Genomic DNA, 20,781 nt, shown 5'->3' on the forward strand with positions numbered 1-20,781 from the left:
TGGTCACCTCTTCTCCCTCCTTCGCTGCCTTTCCCCTGTTCTCCCCAGACGAGGTTTTTAGACAAGTCCGATCTATGAAAGTCTCGTCAAAACAGGTTCACCCCTGTTCCTCCAAAACCATCAGGGACTACATTGACACCCTGGCTCCTGCTCTCGCTGACTTCTGCGACCACTCCTTCGCCATTGGAGTCTTCTCTTACCCCTTGAAGCGCTCCCTTGTGCATCCTCTTCTTAAGAAACCCTCTGCTGACCCGTCCTGCTCGGCTAACTATCGCCCAATATCCAGCACTCCTTTCCTGGGCAAACTCCTGGAAAAGCTGGCCAGCTCCCAGCTTAATCTTCACACAATCTGTTGGTTGACTCCATGGCCATATGTCTGGCTTCAGAGGTGCCAGAAGCACGGAACCTGCTCTTCTGAACATCCGTGAAGACCTGCTCTCCAACCTCGATTCCTACACCCCGTGTCCTCATCTTACTTGATCTCTCTTCTGCCTTTGACACGCTCAACCATGCCATCCTGCTCAACTGTCTCCCTGATAATCTGGGTATCACTGATCAGGCCCTGGCTTGGCTGACTTCTTTCCTCTCCGATCGACCCTCCCAGGTCCAACTTGCATCCTTCCTCTCCTCTAGCTCTATCTCTACCTGTGGTGTTCCCCAGGAATTTAACCTCTCTCCCTGGCTGTTCGACAAATACCTGGCACTTGTTGCCCACCGCATTGCCACTCTCTGTCCCAACTTTCAGTGCTATGCGGATGGCACGCAACTCATTTTCAGGCTCCCTTCCGCCACCTCTTCTCCTTCTCTCATCTCTAAATGTCTGCCTGCTATACAGGAGTGATGATCTCTGCCTTAATGCCAGTAAAACAGAGATTTTCCTAATCGGCACACCTGCTCCCTCCTTTCCTGTCACTCTATGGCCGGCCGCTCTTGGCCATCTTCCTGCTCCCACCTGTGAGGCTAAAAACCTTGAGATCATCTTCGACTCCACACTCCTTCTCTCCTCTCCAGTGAAGGAGAAAAAGAATGCTGAAACATACAGATTATAGTAATTGTTTTAATTTAAAATTGAACACCATATGCTGCAACATACAGACATAATGCATGAAAAAACATGCTCCCTATCAACAGTTCCTAGTTATACCTGCAAAATTAAGGAAATGGTACTGAAACCGAGCCCTTTTTGACCTGACTGGTGCAGTGCCCCCTTGAGGAGCACTCCCCCCTGGCATCAAAACCTGACCCAGCCACTTGTAGTTAGTGGACGAATCTCACATTTCTCATATTAAAACTCTTCTCATATGGTGAGAGAGATCAAACAGACCAAAAGCATCCCACAGGCACGTGGCATCCAATTTAAACCCTTCAATAAAAATACACATTTTCTTATGTAATAAGGAATATTACTAGTGTATACTACATTGAGCAAGGACACAAACTACTTTAAAAGAACACATATTGAGAATACATTTGTTCCCACTGTCAGATGAGCTCAATCTGCACAATAATGTGTAAGGATGCTCTGGCAGATGTTAAAATGTTCAACTCCTGACATGCCTTGGTTTCTCAGTGCATCATTAATAAATGTATTAAAATTCACCTGGCTTTGTCAATCTTAGGATTGCTGGCTGTAATAAACATCGATATTTTATGAGGTGCTATCGTGGAAAATTGAAAATGACGCTTTTGATACCTCTAATAGGAAATGTCACACCTCACCAGTGCTGAACCTTTCACATATCCTAAATTGTTACTTCCCACATGTAGGAGGAGAATATCCAATATATTAATAACAAATTCAAAACATGAAGCTAAATCATTCAGAACCACATACTTCCATGACCACTTCATTCATTACAGTGATAAGCACATAAACACAGGGTTATGCTCCCTCCTTAGCAGGGCACAATCTGTCATACAAATGGCGGTCACTAGATCTCCCACTTTGGTAAAAGCCTGAAAACAGAAACACATGATCAACTTTTGGGTCCTCTTGAGCACATGAAGTCAATAAGTACAAATATCCAGTTCATATAAAAATACATGACGAAATATGCATTCCACTATTACAAAACAGAAAAATAAAGATAGTTACACGCATGGCCCTGCGCAGCGGGACAGAGTGAGAAAAATAAGGTATGCAGTAAAAAAAAAAACGGCGAAAATGTTGCATGTACAAAAAGCGCAGCAAAAATGCTGTGGTTTGACCCGGTAAAGTTGTACCCCATTATACTATTAAAGGGGAGCAGGGGTTGCGTGGGTGTCCCCCGCTCTCCTTAAATTGTGTAATGGGTCCGGGGATGCGGGGGTGTCCCCTGCATCCTTTACATGGATTGCGGCAGCAAAACCACAGCCTTTTTGCCATGATACGTTCTCTAAACAGCCATTATTGCTGCGATTTGAACACATGGAACCAAAAATAAATGATTGAAAGCTCCTACCTGGGGGATGTGAGCGGCACGGCGAGGACCGCCACTGCACTGATCAACATCTTCCAGCTGTGGGAGAGGAGCAGTGCAGCCCTCACTTCCTCAGCATAGAAAGATGGCTAATCTCCCACCAACAAAGAAAGAAAAGAAATCTCCAGCCTCGGAAGAGAATGCAGCGTGTTCACTGCCATGATGAAGCAACAGTGGCTACTGTTCCAAGCTGCTGCCTCGGAGTGAGAGAGCAGCGCTGCCGCAATGGGAAAAGCTCATCCTCGGGGGGGCGGAGGGGACGACAAAAAATGTCACTCCTGCCTGGAGGAGAGGCAGAGCAGCAGTCTTCCCCTCTGCATGCAGCCAAGAGTAGTCCTGCCCAGGGCCATCTTAAGCACTTTTGGGGCCCTGGGCATGGACATCATTGGGGCCCTCCTCCACCAAACCAAAGACATGAAGTGATTCAAAATAAGTATGTTTTCTCCCTTTAGTCCCCTTACCCTCTTCATTCTTGCTCTAATCAGAATGATAAACAAGTAGCAATTGAGGGCCACCATTAGCTTTCTACGAAGAGGTCACTTCTGTTCGAGTATAGATACAGGAGACATTTTATCAATAACATCCAGGAAGGTATGCAGCCTGTAGTATTAATGCAGGACTGTATGTAAAAGGTACATGTAACCCAGAATAGAGAACTCTCATTATCTGCCTTACAAAATGCAATAGCGCTCAAGCATTGATAGACGAGACCAATTGGAGGAAAGGAGAAAGCTACACATACCATAACATGGATAGTGGATGCAGACTAGAAGCTACCAGGAAGGTGTCAGTAGTAGAGTAACCTACCTTTCATCAACTGACAGGCCTTAACCACGCCCTAACCGGATGTCCCGCCCCTTGGGGTGTCCATGGAAACGCATGTCCCGCCTTAACGGATGTCCCTGTGCTGTAGTGATGTCATGTGTTGTGTTGAGGGGCGTGGTGGTGTAGCAAAGGGCGTTTCCGGGGGGTGATGTCGTGGGTGATGTAATATTTTGGGGGCTAGGCGTGGTCTAGCAGGTGTGGTGACATCACGGGAGTTTCCCTGAAGTTTCCCCTAAGGCCTAACCTAACAGTGACGTCATGGCTTGTGTTTAGGGCGTGGTGGTGTAGGAAAGGGTGTTTCCAGGTGGTGATGTCGTGCATGAGGTAATATTTTGGGGGCTAGGCGTGGTCCAGCAGGGATGGTGACATCACGGGCGTGTCCCTGAAGTTTTTTCTAAGGCCTAACCTAACAGTGACATCATGGCTAGTGTTTAGGGCGTGGTGGTGTAGATAAGGGCGTTTCCCGGTGGTGATGTCGTGGATGAGGTAATATTTTGGGGGCTAGGCGTGTCCCAGCAGGGATGGTGACATCAGGGGCGTGTCCCTGAAGTTTTTTCTAAGGCCTAACCTAACAGTGACATCATGGCTAGTGTTTAGGGCGTGGTGGTGTAGGAAAGGGTGTTTCCCGGTGGTGATGTCGTGCATGAGGTAATATTTTGGGGGCTAGGCGTGGTCCAGCAGGGCTGATGACATCCCTCTGGGGTCAAGATCCAGGGTTTTGATGAGATGATGTAGGTATGAAGTTGTGATGTCAGGGGGCAGGCCGGGGGGCGTTGTGGGGGTGATGTAGTTGTGGGTCCTCCCCTAGGGGTGGAGTATGGTGTATATATACAGAAGGAGCTCTGGAGAGAGGTAGACGGCGCTCTTGGAGTCTGACTGTACTATTTGCATAACGCTTAGAATACCCCTGAATCATGAAGCGTTACAGCTACTACTCTAAGAATACAGGAGGGGAAGACGTCAGCAACACCGCTGAAAAGGCTGATAGTCCTAGAAGTCGGACAACAATATTTGCTGTAGCTGATGAGGAATCGCAAGGTCCCACTTATAGTGGAATGGCGTATGAGGATGAGTTGAGCCAAGGCATTTTTTTAATGAATCTGGGTGATATTACACCTCCTGATTCTTATCCATTTAAAGATGCTGATGGTGTAGAGGCTGGTATAATGGATGCAGACTATACAGAGGCCGATCTGAAGGCATTGGACGAATCTATGAAGACTTCTGAAGAGCCTTTGTATGCGGATCTGGGGTTTTTGGACGAGCTGTTTCCAGATGTAGCCATGACCCCGGAGTTGGAAACAAGCGCTGATGAAGATAGGCTGTTTATGGAGACAGCAGATGCTGTGGAGGCCGGTTTGTCTATGAATGCAGCTGTTGCTATGGAGGCGGAGGCGGAGGGACCTGTTCTGTGTAAATTGGTATGTAGGAAAAGGGGTGTGTGTGTGTGTGTGTGTGTGTGTGTGTGAACTATGTGTTAAAAAAAAAAATATATATATATATATGTATATGTATTGAAGAGTTACATTTCTTTCTTTTTTGAATTGCAGAAAACGGCAGATAAAGTTGACGGTACTGAAAGTCAGCGGTCTTCATTTAATACCGTCAATTTTTACTGTATGTGCTGTTCAAAAATGATCGAAAGTCCAGCAACACAAGCCCGCAATATGTGTAAGAAGTGTGTTTGTTTAAAGCGCTTTGAAAGTTCTGATGAAGAAGAAGAGGAAGCTATGACTTTTTTGGAAACCTCAACTGTTCAGGCTTTTGCGGCCTGTGTGGTGAAAGTGTGTTTGAAGCGTGATTATTACCGCTGGTGTTATGGACATAAAAGCGATGACCCGCAACAGGATGCTCATGACTGTTTACTTCTGAATTATCACGCTAGAGCAATACGTCGGATATGTTTTCTGTTGAATTCATATAAAGGTTTTCAGCTGCTTAAAGCTGTATATAAAGGCATGGGCATGCGTGTACATGCTAGTATGGAGAGTGTTCTATCTAAAACATGGATAGAAATATACCATTGCCGCAATCCTGAGAAAAAATTGAGATCTTTACACATGGCTGGTCCTGTGCGTTTTAGAAACAGGGTCGCCCGTTTAATGGATAAAGATTTTTGTGACATATACACTTTTGGGAATCCCCTGAAGCCTTGTGTAGCACGCCGTAAACTGTTTTAAAGAGAGAGGAGAAATAAAGAGAGTTTTGTTTCTTATATGTGTATATTTGTTTCTAGGATAAGATTTCTGAAGGGCCAGCAAGGCGTGTGGATCGTAAACTGAAACCGGGCCGTGTATGTGTGGAAAAACTGTTATACGCTATGCTGAAAGAGCGGATATCGGAAATTGCCCCAGATACCCTGAAATATCTACAGATACCTACCCCCCGACCAGAGCCAATTTGTAAAAGTTTGATGTGTATAGGTAACATATGTACCAACACATGGCTCCCAGTATTGGATGAATACTGGCATTTGTACAAATATGATGTGGGTTCTTTATATTTACACCCTAGAGAGGTGTTACATCAGCTGTTGGAGCAATTGTATGAACATTACTTTAGCATTAAAGGATACGTTTTACAGGACCGTGAATTGTATGAACTTTTAAATGCCTCAAGTGTTTTATGTATACAGAGTTATATGCGGGGGGAACGGGGAGTTTTGTATAATGCTATTTATAAGGCTGCAGAAAAAATATCAAAAAGGGTCACGTTGTGCCAGACGCTATATGTATAAGAGTTGTAATAAAATCATCTTTCACCCATTATGCCTTTGTTTATTTTTTGAAGTGTTTCAGCGGTGAACATCTCTTATTGAAGCATGCATGCAAGCTATTATGATGAAAGCGGTGTTGGCAGTTATGGGGGTGTTGATGCTCTTTATAAAAAATTACAACATGACAAGAAACCTATCTCACGCGGAGCTGTTAAGGAATGGTTATCTGGTGAAGAGGCATATAGTCTTCATAAAAATGCTAGAAAACGTTTTAACAGAAGAAGAACAGTGGTTTCCCAAATAGACGAACAATGGCAGGGTGATATTGTGGATATGCGGACCTATGGGAAGCAGAACGACGGGGCGCAGTACATCTTGACGATTATTGATATTTTATCAAAATACGCCTTTGCCGAAGTTTTGAAGGATAAGACTGGATCAAGAGTGACGGCAGCTTTTAAACATGTTTTTAGCAAAGGCCGGGTGCCTGTAAAATTACAAACGGATGCTGGTAAGGAGTTTTTAAATAGACCCTTCCAAAATCTTTTAAAACAACATAACGTGTATCATTTTGTAGCGTATAACGAAGTTAAGGCGGCTGTTGTTGAGCGCTTTAATAGAACCTTAAAATCTAAGATTTGGCGATATTTTACAGCAAAGAATACACATTGTTATGTGGATGTATTACAACGTTTCATAGAGGCGTACAACCATAGCTATCATCGCTCTATAAAAATGACTCCAAATTCTGTAACGTCTGAAAATTCTCTAACTGTTTGGAAAAACTTGTACGCTGACATGGTAACGAAGAAGGTCAAGAAACCATCCTTTCGCGTGGGGGACCATGTCCGAGTTTCTAAGCTTAAAGGTGTCTTTACAAAGGGGTATCAGCAATCATTTACGGATGAAATATTTATAGTGACCAAAGTAACTGTGAAAGAGGGGGTTTACATCTATCAGCTGGTTGATTATGATGGTGATGGTGTGAGCGGTAATTTTTATACCGAAGAGTTACAGAAGGTCACCAATGAGCCCCAACGGTTTTATAGGGTTGAGAAAATTCTTCAGAGTAAAGTTAAAGGAAATAAAAAACAAAGTCTGGTAAAATGGACAGGGTGGCCTGAGAAATTTAACAGTTGGGTTAGCGCTTCATCTCTAAAGGATCTACAAAGCAAAGGCGCTCCCTGAGAAGATGGAAAGCAGTGGATTTTATATCACCTTACCCAGTAACGCTTCTCACGATACATTCCCAAACAATGAAATATCAAATTATTGTGTTAAAATGGCTAAACCCGTTAAATTACAAGGATTGTGGGAAGCGGGTCTAATGGAGATTCAATACCCCCATACCTGGGACACTGTGTCTAGAAGAGAGGCCAAATTTACCATCAAACGTGAAGGTCCTATTGAACTGTTACACGCCGGTTTTCCTCATGGATTTTACAGCAGCATACAAGTTTTGTTAGAGGCTATCAATAAAAGTCTCGCAAACATTGAACGCTATTCTGATATACAATTATTTCTGGATAAGGTGCAGAGAAAAGTATTTCTAAAATCGACGGATCTTACCACCGAGTTTATATGTAGTGGCAAACTTTTTTCGTGTTTTGGGAACCGTTCAACATGTAAAAAGTACTAAAGATTTGGACAAAACACGTGCTGATATTGATGGGGGATTTTACAGTCTTATGATCTACAGTGATATAGTAGAATATCAAAGGGTCGGTGACTCGTACGCCCCGCTAATGAGAACAGCGCAGGTGAAAGGTGAAAATAATGGCATTGTTAATATACAATATATTAAACCTGATTATATACCGGTTTCTAAGAGTCATTTTGACACCATCAATATACAGATAAGGGATGATCAGGGGGAGTTGGTGTCATTTAAATACGGGAAGGTCCTAGTGAAACTACACCTACGTCCTAGGCGAGAAAAAGACTATTAAAAAACATGGTATTTATGAAAAACTATGGGGAGCCGTACGTTTATAGGGATTATTACCGCCGACAAGCTGGTTATGGCAATCAACCTTACTTTCAAGGGGCACCCGTTATGTATGGTACGGGTTTCGGAAGTATTTTTAGAAGCCTATTTCGAAGGGCTATGCCGTTTCTACGAAAGGGGTTTGAATTAGCCAAACCACATGTGAAAACAGCAGCCACAAATATTGCTAAAGATGTGGTGTCTACGGCTACAACATCCATCGCAAATCGATTTAACCAACCACCGCAAGAGGGTTCTGGGCTGGTTTATGTGAAAAACAACACAAACAAAAGAAAAAGGAAATTACTGCACAGATGGGGCCCTCCAGGAATGCATAAAAAACTAGGATCAGCAACAAAAACGGCTCAGAAGAGAAAAAGAACTCGCAAGAACAGATCGGTCAAGAAAAAAAAAAAAAAAAAAACAGCCCCGGCATTAATATTTTCTAAAAGATGGCGTTTATCCATTGTGCGTCGGGGGAATGTGTGAAATCTGAACTCGATCTGTTTGCTGTACCCCCGACACAAACTAGCATTGAAAACAGCTTTTTCATGGAAGTGGCGCCCCTTGCTGCACTATCTCCGCTAGCGCCTATAGAGTTTTATATATCAGGCTCAACAGAGATGTATCTGGATTTAAATGACACGTTACTTTACCTCACTTGCAAAATAACAAAAGCTGATGGATCAGCTATCCCCGCAACGGCTAAAGTTGCTACGATTGCTTACCCTGTGGCTACCCTCTTTAATCAAGTGGATATTACTCTAGGCGACCGGCTGATTACACAGAGCGACAACATGTATGCGTACAGGGCCTATATAGAAAGCATTTTGAACTACAGCAATGACTCTTTGTATACTCAGTTTACAGCGGGGCTTTTCTATAAGGACACAGCAGGCCATATGGAGGATTATGCTCTAGATGGGGCTAATGCAGGTTTTATAAAAAGAGCTACACATGCCAGAGGGAGCAGAAATTTTGATTTACTAGGCCGTTTACACTCCGATCTATTTTTCCAGGAGAAACTAATGGTAAACGGCGTTGATCTGAAAATTAAACTTTCTAGAAATAAAGATGCTTTTTGCCTCAACAGCGATGATGCTGAAGCCTACAAGCTGATTATAGTATCAGCTAGTTTATTTATTAAAAGGGTGAATGTGTCACCCACGGTCAAATTAGCTCATGCTGATGCTCTACAAGTATCAAACTTAAAATATCCGGTGGAGCGGACATCTTTGAAAATTTTCAGTGTTCCAGCGGGTAGCCGTGTCGCCAGTCAAGATAACTTATTCCTTGGACAGTTACCGAAAATAATCATCATTGGTTTTGTGGACAACACATCTTTTTCCGGCGCTTACGCCAGCAACCCTTTTAATTTTAAACATTACAACATCAACTATGCAGCGCTTTTTAAAGACGGGGTCGTTATACCGTCCAAAGCCTACAGTCCCAGTTTTCAACAAAAAAATACAATTAGGGAGTATTTGGGACTTGTCTCCATCAGCGGTAAACATCTGCATGATAAAGGTTTTGTGATACCCCGGGATGATTATGATGGGGGTTATACTCTCTTAGCTTTTGATTTGAGACCTGATAATACATCAACCGGCCATTATAATCTTATTAGAAATGGTAATCTACGCATAGAAGTACGCTTTGCTGCAAATTTACCCAACACGGTGAATCTAATTATTATGGCTCTATTTGACTCGGTTATGGAACTCAACAATCAACGACAAGTCCTGTACGACATGTAATGGATACTTACCAGATCAAGCGTTTTCTAAGTAAAGACAAACACGCTAAGAAAACATTCAAGGGTGTGTATTCATGTGATAACCTTCCAAGAGATATAAGTAATGAGCGACCCATTAGTCTTGTGGCGAACACCGATCCCCATGATCAGGAAGGCACCCATTGGATAGGTATGTTTATAAACAAGTATACAATAACAGTCTTTGACAGCCTGGGGTGTTTCCCAAGCCACCCCATATACAGAGGCGCTATCCTGGACTATGTGAAAGATATAGTACCCGTTATACATTATAATAAAACACCTGTGCAACATCCTGAAGACATCACGTGTGGCCAGCACTCCTGTTACTTTGTATCTAACATGTCTGAGAAACACTCGCTGATGAGGGTTATGCACACCTATTCACTGGACCTCCGGCAAAATGATGTCATGGTTACTGCTTTTGTGAATAAGATCAGCTTTCGGAGATCCCCTGTAAATGTTTTTGATCGTTGGCAAAAATGTACTCTTATTACTAAACCTTAAATTGTGTACACATATAAATAAACACATTTTCTTTTTAATTGAAACAGTCTTTTTTGTCTTATTTTTTCATTTATTTAATATTATATAAACATGTTAGACATGATCAAAATGATTAGACATAACGCCTTTGAAAGTATGAATAATATTTTTATTGCAATGAATTTATTTATTTTTTTTTTTTTTTTTGCAGACTGGAAAAGTAATAATACTAAAAAAAAAAAATACAAAAAAAAAAAAAGATATACATGTATATACATATTTTACAACGGTTAAAGATTTTGTTAAAGGAAAAAATGACGTTACACGTTAAACCAAGAGGCTCGTTTACTGGCTTTAATTTTTTTTCTTTTTTTTATTGACATTTCAGATGATTCAATAGCTGCTGTTAAAGGTTTGATCTCAGAGTCTTTTAAATTTTCCAACAGTTCGCGATGTCCCACATTTCCAATTAAAGTTGCGGGCAGGTTCACATCGGCAGCTGCTTGCATAAACAGGTCCCAACCTCGAGGTTTTGTGTGTCTTCCAAAAGCCTGAGGGTTGGTAATGCTGCGAACTAAATCGTGAACATTTGATCCTTTAACAACTGTTCCTTTATAGATAAATTCTCCCTTGTTGTTCCATGTTGCCACGTTTTTTTCACTTCCCATTTTGTTCATCAAAAGTTCTGCATTTTTCCGATAACGGGGGTTAATAGTGTCCAAAACCTCCATTACGATAGGATCCGGGGCAGAGGTTGATAGGGAGGGCTTAGAGCTAATTGAAGGGTCTTCGGGGGGCATGTACAACATCAGTTTATTTTTCTCATTTTCGACCTGTCTAAAGTATGTTAAGTATTTTTGTAGAATAGTTGAATAGAGCCCCACTTTATCATAGTCTGATAAATCATGCCGCTTTAAAACCTCTTGCATTTCAGAGTCAAGCCTTAAAGTGGCTGATTTTCGGATATCTGCTTCTTCCCGCTTCGGGGTACTTATACCCTCCAACTGACGTTTGTCAACCAAATACATCTTTTGGGCATGCTCCATTAACCACCCCCTAAAAGCCTGGTAATTAGAGGCAATGCCAAACCTAGCAGTGCCCCTATAAAACCCCCAGATTGTTTTAGAAGCTTTCTTTTGGTTTTTATAGACGACCTCTTGTTACTCAGCTTTTTAAGGAGGGTTTTTTTCTTTTTTAAAACGCCTAGTTGCTGGGTGGATAACGGAACGTTACCTTTTATAGTGTTGAAGGCAATCTCTGCTATAGCTGATACTAGATCATCAGAGGCTGAGCACAAAATGGCCTTCCGTTGTTGGGGTGGAGCTGTTACTAGCATTTTAAGAAGAGCAAAATTCCTACGTATACGGGCCGTCATGGTAGCTGGTCGGCGTCGCTAATGAGGAAAGATAGTTTTTCACCGTGGTTTTCTAGACGTCTTTTGTACGTATTTTTACAAAGGTAGCGGGCGCCCCTCTCTCGCAAGAACAGACATGATAACCTGTTCAGTGGTTATTAACCACTTGAGAGTTCGCAGCCACTGCTTTTACTCACTGTGCCTTTCACAGATGGGAAATATCCATTTGCATATCAGTCTTTGTCCTGCCCAGGGGCAGTCCAGCACCGAAATACAATGGCAATTCCAATCTGAACGAGAGTACCACCAGCAACCCCATACACGTGTTTCACCCTTGTTGGGGATCATCAGTGAGGTGAAGCTGATGCCTCTCTAAGCACAGTGAGAGGGAGACCACGTCTGGTTGCCCCCAGGAGACCTAGGGTTACCAATCCCAGGTTCCTTAAAAAATATTTTTACAAAGGTAGCGGGCGCCCCTCTCTCGCAAGAACAGACATGATAACCTGTTCAGTGGTTATTAACCACTTGAGAGTTCGCAGCCACTGCTTTTACTCACTGTGCCTTTCACAGATGGGAAATATCCATTTGCATATCAGTCTTTGTCCTGCCCAGGGGCAGTCCAGCACCGAAATACAATGGCAATTCCAATCTGAACGAGAGTACCACCAGCAACCCCATACACGTGTGACAAAGACTGATATGCAAATGGATATTACCCATCTGTGAAAGGCACAGTGAGTAAAAGCAGTGGCTGCGAACTCTCAAGTGGTTAATAACCACTGAACAGGTTATCATGTCTGTTCTTGCGAGAGAGGGGCGCCCGCTACCTTTGTAAAAATGTTTAAGGAACCTGGGATTGGTAACCCTAGGTCTCCTGGGGGCAACCAGACGTGGTCTCCCTCTCACTGTGCTTAGAGAGGCATCAGCTTCACCTCACTGATGATCCCCAACAAGGGTGAAACACGTGTATGGGGTTGCTGGTGGTACTCTCGTTCAGATTGGAATTGCCATTGTATTTCGGTGCTGGACTGCCCCTGGGTAGGACAAAGACTGATATGCAAATGGATATTACCCATCTGTGAAAGGCACAGTGAGTAAAAGCAGTGGCTGCGAACTCTCAAGTGGTTAATAACCACTGAACAGGTTATCATGTCTGTTCTTGCGAGAGAGGGGCGCCCGCTACCTTTGTAAAAATGTTTAAGGAACCTGGGATTGGTAACCCTAGGTCTCCTGGGGGCAACCAGACGTGGTCTCCCTCTCACTGTGCTTAGAGAGGCATCAGCTTCACCTCACTGATGATCCCCAACAAGGGTGAAACACGTGTATGGGGTTGCTGGTGGTACTCTCGTTCAGATTGGAATTGCCATTGTATTTCGGTGCTGGACTGCCCCTGGGCAGGACAAAGACTGATATGCAAATGGTTATTACCCATCTGTGAAAGGCACAGTGAGTAAAAGCAGTGGCTGCAAACTCTCAAGTGGTTAATAACCACTGAACAGGTTATCATGTCTGTTCTTGCGAGAGAGGGGCGCCCGCTACCTTTGTAAAAGTCTTTTGTACGTAAACCACGGGTATATCAGGAGGGAAAACACCGGTCCTCAATCTGTAGTCTTCTAAAGTGTTTGTTTTTAGATCCACCAAGAGGTAACCGTAAGGTTTTAAGGTAGCGTCTTCAAAAGCCTCCATAAAAAAACGGGTATTACCCGGGTACATCTGTCTCGCTAGGACGGTTAGTTGATGTTTATCTCTAGGGTTTTTAAACAACACTATATAGCTGGCGTTTAATGTTATGGAGCGGTTGCCCTTTCCACGGTAGAATAAATTTTGAACAATGTAGCAAATGCTAAGGTTCCTGTGATGTGAGTATTGTGTAAAAGCTTTCTCGATTTCCGAGCTATGCCCTCCTTCCATCATAAGATCATCTACAATAATCATATTAACACGATTTGGTGGTAGCAAGCGTTCGTCATTCAAAGAATTTGGTAAGCCCTCCACAAACTTCAAATGTGGTATTTTAGATGCCAATTCATTATACAAGGGCTGCCAGCAAGAAAAAAACCAAATAACATTTTCAGGAATGGTATTCATAACAGAGGGTGCGTTTTCTAATAGCTGCTTCATGAAATAGCTTTTACCACTGCTAGAAGGTCCCGCTAACACGCATGAAAAAGGGTGTTGTAACCTGGTATCCATCGTATACGTTGTTCCCTTTTCAATAACCATAGGGTAATGTTTTGTAATTAGCAGTAAGCACACGCTTATCAAATACTACCCTCAAGGTTTTTTGCAGCGTTTCACTGCTAATCTCCCATTGTTTCTTTTTACGCACTATTGAAGGTTTATGAACTGTGATATTTTTGGTTATGTTGTTTAAAGAGTATTCTTGCACCAGCTCCTTTAAACTATCAAAATTAATTTTTATACTATTGCTAACATTTAAAGTGATACCCTTGACTTTCATACAGACAACACCGTTGGATGTCCTATAGGAATAGGTTTTGGGACCTGCAGAAACAAATTCTACAATGTGCTCTCCCGGAGCTAGTTCGCTTGTTAAATTACCTAGATAATCACCCAGGGGCGGGTCCTCGTCACCGGGTGAGCTGACAAAAATAACAGAGTCAGTATCGTGGTACAAACAACGGTCTTGGAGGGCATCCACAACTTTATAAAGCTCCAAACGGGCGTGGGCTGTTGTAAAACATGCAATAAAAATGTTTATGTTGTTGGAGCACGTTGGGAACTCTTTGGCATACTTCCAGCAAAGACACGCTGTTTCCTCATCTATAAACTGTAAGCTTAAAATGTCATAGCCCAGGTCAAAAAGATAAGCGGTCAACTCTTCGGGGTCCGTTATAATGGTTGTGTTTGGAAGGTTGGTTCTTTGTGCAAATTTACCCCATAAGGAATTTAAACACAGTTTAGCTAACTGACGTCTAGAGGGATTGTTTTCAATGAACTCGGGTCTTAACCGTATCCCTTGGTGTTTGTAATACTCGTCTATATACCGCTGTCGGGATTCATCATCCTTGCAACTTTCAGGGTAACCCGACGCTTCCTGTTTGTCTCGAAGAAAAAGACAAATGTATTTTGTGAACAGCTCTACTGTAGCTTTCCCAAAGTGCCATATTTCATAAATTCTACCCAGCCTGTATCCTTTCTGTAAGGCCACTTGTAGCTCAACAGTACACCAGGTACCAGTAATAGAGCGTTCCTCGTCACTGTGTGTGCATTTCTCAGTTTGTTTTGTAGTGGCACAAGTCATACAAAGTGGGAACATTAGTTTTCCAGAAACTCTTTGAGGGAGCACTGGGAAATAAAGTTTTTTAGGGGGGTACACCTGACATTTAATCAGTCCAAAATATTGTTTAACATCTCCAAAATCTTCATAGATAATTTGGGGGTGTCCTAGCGGGTATGGTTTTGAATTGTTAACAAAGGGGTAAAGACTGGTGTAGTCAAAGTAATGTATCTTTTCACCAGGAGCTATCGCGTGGTAAAGTTTAACAGCATTAGTCCTTCCCCCAAAGAGAGCATCACGGGGTTCTAAGGGTTCTGGTAGATTTGTTTGTTTCAAAAAAATGTTTAGCCCCTCATCGTTTTTTAGCATATCTGTCCATTCATGTTCCCAAAGTGTAATAACGCGCAAACCCTTGTTTTCAAGAAAATTCTTTTTCAAAAGTGTTCTATGTAAATGGTCATTAGTACAGCCCATCATGGTGTTATAGTCATTTTCCTTATAGCATCGGGGGCACCCGTGAAAAAAACAACCATTAAATTCGTAGGCCAATTCCTCCCCATTTAGACAAGCATAACCATCTAAAAAATAGGGACCAATCTTTTTTTCCCCTCCACGCAGGGCATGTTGTATAGGTATACCATCTTGATGAGACAAGTACATCAACCACTGTATAGAAGGGGTAGAAAAACGTTTTTGTTTTCCATGATACAAGTCGATTGGCACTAGTGCTATTGTTTCAGGCTCAAGAAACAGTTGTTTATATATATGCATACACATGCTAGCTAGCGTGATAAAAGTGAATGGATCAACATACGTCACATATTTTAACTCCTCAGGAGTATTGGGTTTCAAAATGTGCTCCTTTTGGGTTAGCTCAATGATACCGTTTCTGAAAATGTTACAGGCTGTTCTCAAAATATTAACACCTTCGTGACAATACCTTTTTAGCTCCCTCTTAAAATCAAAAACATCTTTACGGGCCTCTGAGTACCATTTTAGAAATGCCTCCTTTTCTTCAGACATCATAAATTCTGAACCATAGCACTCCACAGGAGGAATAGTACCCACATAGTTTTGATTCTGCTGGGTATTAAAAAAATGCGGAAAATAACCTTTCGACCCTGGAAATCCAAAAGCTTTAGGCAACTTACTTAACTTCATAGGCAAAAAATTTAAGCTGTCAATAAACCGAATTTTAAAGGGTATTACCTCTAAAAGTTTTAGCTTTGCACCATGCATTACCAGTTTGACTGCTACTCGTTCTTTAATCATTGCATGTATCAAAAAAAAGGAATCATACCCCTGACTGTTGTGTGCCAGAAAGCTATACCCCCTAAATTTTTCATCCAAGAAATTAGTAATAAAACGCTTAATGCAGTCTATACCATAAAAGGACCACGTCTTATCACCCGTCAAATGTTTGGCATAAACATAGTTTGGGACGTGTATGCCTGTCTCTTGCATACACTTCTTATCAAACACAATGTAATCCTCAGTTTTAGCCACACCTTTTGGAACGGTCATGTAACACAAATGGTCCTCCAATGAAACAACTTCAATTTTACATCTAGGGCAAATTTTACCACGGCATTCATGATTAGCATTTATAAAGCGACCGCATGAAACACAGTCCGTTTTCAAACAACATTGGGCTAAACCCTGTGCTGCTTTCTCAATGTGTTTTTTAAGGCATTGTTCAGACCGGGCAAAAGTTTTACATTTGGGACATTGAAACTTTGATTCGTCCAACACAAGACACCCATCTCTTTGACACATGTGACAATGTAATCTACATTTGTGAGTCATTCGATTGTTGTATATATGACAACAAAAAGGACATAAATTCTTTACCCCTAGAAAACCTTGTAGGTTTAAAATGCCGTAATAGTGTTTCTCATGATGTAAAAGGTAGACAGTGTTTTTATTAGAAGTGTCACCCTGGGGAAAATATTTCCAATTCCGGTCTTCATTATACAAAATTTTGATCGGCACCCCAAAGTAATCTTCAAATAGACACACTTCATTAAAACCAACCATGACGTCAGGGGTTATACCCAGAGTCTGGTGGACCTCTAAAGCCTTTCTTTGTATGTAACCGTCAGTAACAGTTCTAGGCTCCAGCAGACCTATGATACTAGCAGCCATACATATATTTAAGTCCCCATAGTTAAAATCCAAAAGCCAACGCTTCTTCTTAGCCACAATCATACTGTAGAGTGTTTTCTTTAATGGCCTGTACATGCCACCCTCTCTAGATCTAACAACCACAGTTACAATTCTTAAGGGTTCCGTTACAAGGAGCTCAGCCTTACTTTGTAGCAAACGGCCAATGTTTTCTAAAAACTCTAAAACATCAAACACCTGTCGGTGGGTTCGTCTGGTAAAAAGAGGTCTATTTAAAGTAGAACTGTCTAAACGGATCTGGACAAAGTCATTAGGACCAGCAGATTCCAAAATGTGGTAAACAAGCCTCTCAACCGATTCTGTTATCAGTAATAGTGCGTGACCTGTTGATGTTATCCTATCTAGATTCATAAAACGAAAAACTTCATAGTATTCAACACTTTTATATTTTGGTATATCATGATGGTAAGTTCCCAAACTCTGTAAAAAAACAGTTTCTGTATCAGACGTGTCAGGTGTATCTGGAGAGTGAAGCTCTAAATCTTTCTTTGCACGGCGGGTAATGATAGCTTTTGCTTTTTTTAAGCGTTTCAAAAACATTTTCCTCTGTCTCCTCGATTGAAGCCATTTTAAACGCAAGGCCTTTGTACCTTTTACAGGTAAATGTGGTATGTCTACAGGCTTGGGGGGTGTATGCACATCTTCCAAACCATACCCTATGGTGCTAGGGGGTGTCATTACATCTATACCATTTGTGGACTTCCCAGGACCTAACCCACTCCTTAATGCTGTTATGGGGATTGTCAACTGATTTGGAACAGCACTAGCTTTATTTTTTAAAGACTGTTTTTTATAGTCTTGGGCCAGTACATTGGTTTTAGATTTCATCTTGAACAAAAGGTGTTTGGCCTTACAAACACCTCGACGTGTATCAATTAAAGCTTTTTTAGTACCCTTTTGCTTTAATCTATACCTCTGGCAGTTTACCTTCTTCTGTATACCTGGTAGATGTTTTCCTTTTTTACTATTTAATACATCTAACTCAAATAATCGCTTAGCAGTGTCACCCCTTTTATAACAGGGAACCGTCACCCGGGCGGCTGGTGTGTTAACATGTTTATAGGTATGTCGGGGAGACAACGGTTTATTATCAAGCTTCTGAAAATTGTTCACTACACACACCCGTTTGTTTACACCATTTGGCCCTGTGCTTGAAAGATCTAACGGCTTAGGGGGGTCATTTAACCTACAGATAACAGAGGCATATACAAATTCTTCACAAGCTAATTTTATGTGGGAGTCTGAGTTAACTATAATAGGCTCTTTTATAGGGGGATTTACAACAGGCTCTTTTATAGGTGGATTTACAATAGGCTCTTTTACAGGTGAGTCTATAATTATTATAACAGGTTCAGAAGCACGGGCTGTTGGTATATCTGGTACCAAAGGGACCTGTTTGAAATTCTGGCAAATATCAGCACACTGCTCACTGTTGGGGCTTGTAGGTAAACACGTATATGGTATTGAATAATCTCCACAATCCTGAGACTGTTGACTAATGGTATCCTGTATTGGGTCTAAAGCAGGAAAATCTCCAAGAGGTTCTTTTATAGGGGAGTCTATAATTATTATAACATTTTCAGAATCAGGGGTTATTGGTACACCTGGTACCTCCAACGCTGGTTCTAAATTTTGGGGAATATCAACATACCTCTCACTGCTGGGGATTGTGGGTGAATAGGTATGGGGCGGTGTACAGTATCCATAATCAGGAGACCGTGCCCTAACGACGGCCTGTATTGGGTCTAAAGGGGCTACTACCTTTAAAGATGAAAACACATTAGATGGGGTAATATCGCCACAACCTATACTCTCCAGCGGTGATCTATTAGCTGATGGGTCTATAGGTGGTATAACCTTTACACAAGACCTTGTTTTTTTATCACATCTAACAGACCGGGCCTGAGGGGGATCAGCCGAAGTTACCTGAATACTTTGATCTTCCACAGCTTCAGAGTTAGTCATATTTAAAACAGGTTGAACCCCTGTAAACCGTACATCTTTTTTCAAACTTAGTTTAGAGTTCTTTAAACATTTTTGGAGCCCCAAACACTCCTGATAACCCCCCTCCCTTGTTGTGCTAAAGTGTTCTGTGTAGGGCTGACCTGTTTTCTTCACACGAGTCGTTGGTGGGACCGCAAAGGGCGTAAGCGCAACACTAGACCCTAAAAATAAACATAATTAAAAGAACATTACAAACTCGAAGCAAAAGCCTATTCCTTATAAACATACACCATCCTATAACCTAATACATGCTTCCTTTTAAAACAATGAAATCACATAAACACCTATAATAATATATCCCCTAGATACCTTTATAAACCTTTAATCTTTAAAGCTAGCAAGCATAAATAACATACCTTGCGTGCTGTCCCCTGAATAGGTCCTTTTCAAAATCCCCTTAAAATGCTCTAAGGTTTGGCCTGTTTTTTTTCACACGATCGGCGGCCTGCCATCCAGAGGTACCATGTGCTAATCCTTTAGACTTCTTCACAACACTAGACCCTAAAAAATTTACCATAACATAATCAGATACATGTTTACAAAACTAAAACATAAGTATGATTCCTTATAACCAAAGAAGCTCATAAATCTTAATAATTGTTTCCTTCTAAAGCATACAAAACCCATAAAAATAAAAAAATAAACTATAGTAAGCCTTAAAGCTGCTAAGCAAACATAAATCACGTACCATGCATATCCACCTCTAAACGCTTTCTTTTCGGCTGACCCTCAACATGTTCTGCTTTTCCCAACAATTGTAAATCTACATAAAAACATTATAACATTAATCCTTACATACTGCAGCCAAACACACACAAACACACACACCACTATAAAATTAATTGCATTACCTTTAGTACACCTCGGTGTGTCTTTCACAAGTTTAGAATTTGCAGCATTTACATGCTTCCTCTTTTGGGAAGCCTTTTTCCCATAGACACGGTCTACTATAATGTTAATACAAAAGCATACGTTTTTAATTCATATGTGATTACACCTTGAACCCTGATATCCTAAGACTTCAAGTGGTCAAATAAAAAACACTCTAAAATATAATTTACAAAACACACGTGTCTAAATACATAAGCCGCCTCGTGTCTTTACACAGTGTAACAAACGCACCATAACCAAATACAAACTCAAATACCATTGAAAGGTTACACCATCCACTTTAAAACTTCATGTTTCTATTACAGCTTTAAACTAAACACATTTTTCATAAAAGCCATTAACTTGTAACCCAAATGATTAATTTTAAAAAGTTACAATAGCCATGTTCATTTATACACTGCTGTTCAATATTTATCCACGGTGTCCTGGTCAAAGAAAAATCAATATTATACAAACACACGTGTCTAAATACATAAGTCGCATCGTGTCTTTACACAGTGTAACAATCGCACCGCTGCCAAATACAAACTAAAAATACCGTTTAAAGGTTGCACCCTCCACTTATAAGCAAACCATGTTAAAATTCCTGCGTGTATTACTGTTTTAACTTAAAACATAATTTTCATAAAACCCATTAACTTGCAACCCGAATGATCCATTTTAAAAAGTTACGATGGCCATGTTCATTTATACACTGCTGTTCAATATTTATCCACGGTGTCCTGGTCAGAGAAAAAATCAATATTATAGATTGGCTAGTCAAATACAGCTTCTTTTTTTTTTTTTACTTTGCACGGGTCCCATAAGCATCTGAAACATCTTTATTTTATCTAAAATAGCATGTGGCCGCTGTTTTCTTT

The 20,781-nt window shown here is 41.4% G+C and overlaps 1 protein-coding gene across 2 annotated transcripts in view; it reads left to right on the plus strand.

Moving 5' to 3' along the window:
• The window catches only part of LOC138472788 (protein-arginine deiminase type-1-like), a 432,575-nt gene that overhangs the window by 370,613 nt on the left and 41,181 nt on the right, over window positions 1-20,781 (plus strand). Inside the window, exon 15 of one of the 2 annotated variants that reach the window (XM_069611134.1) lies at window positions 5,521-6,050. The exons of the other annotated variant lie outside the window; for it this stretch is intronic. Coding sequence (XP_069467235.1) covers window positions 5,521-6,021 — 501 coding nt within the window. The 3' untranslated portion in view covers window positions 6,022-6,050. Of the gene's footprint in view, window positions 1-5,520; window positions 6,051-20,781 lie in introns of those variants that run through there. 2 annotated transcript variants of the gene reach the window in all.

The sequence above is a fragment of the Ambystoma mexicanum genome, chromosome 8 (genome assembly GCF_040938575.1).
Source record: "Ambystoma mexicanum isolate Mex_15411 chromosome 8, UKY_AmexF1_1, whole genome shotgun sequence".
NCBI classification, from domain to species: Eukaryota; Metazoa; Chordata; class Amphibia; order Caudata; family Ambystomatidae; genus Ambystoma; species Ambystoma mexicanum.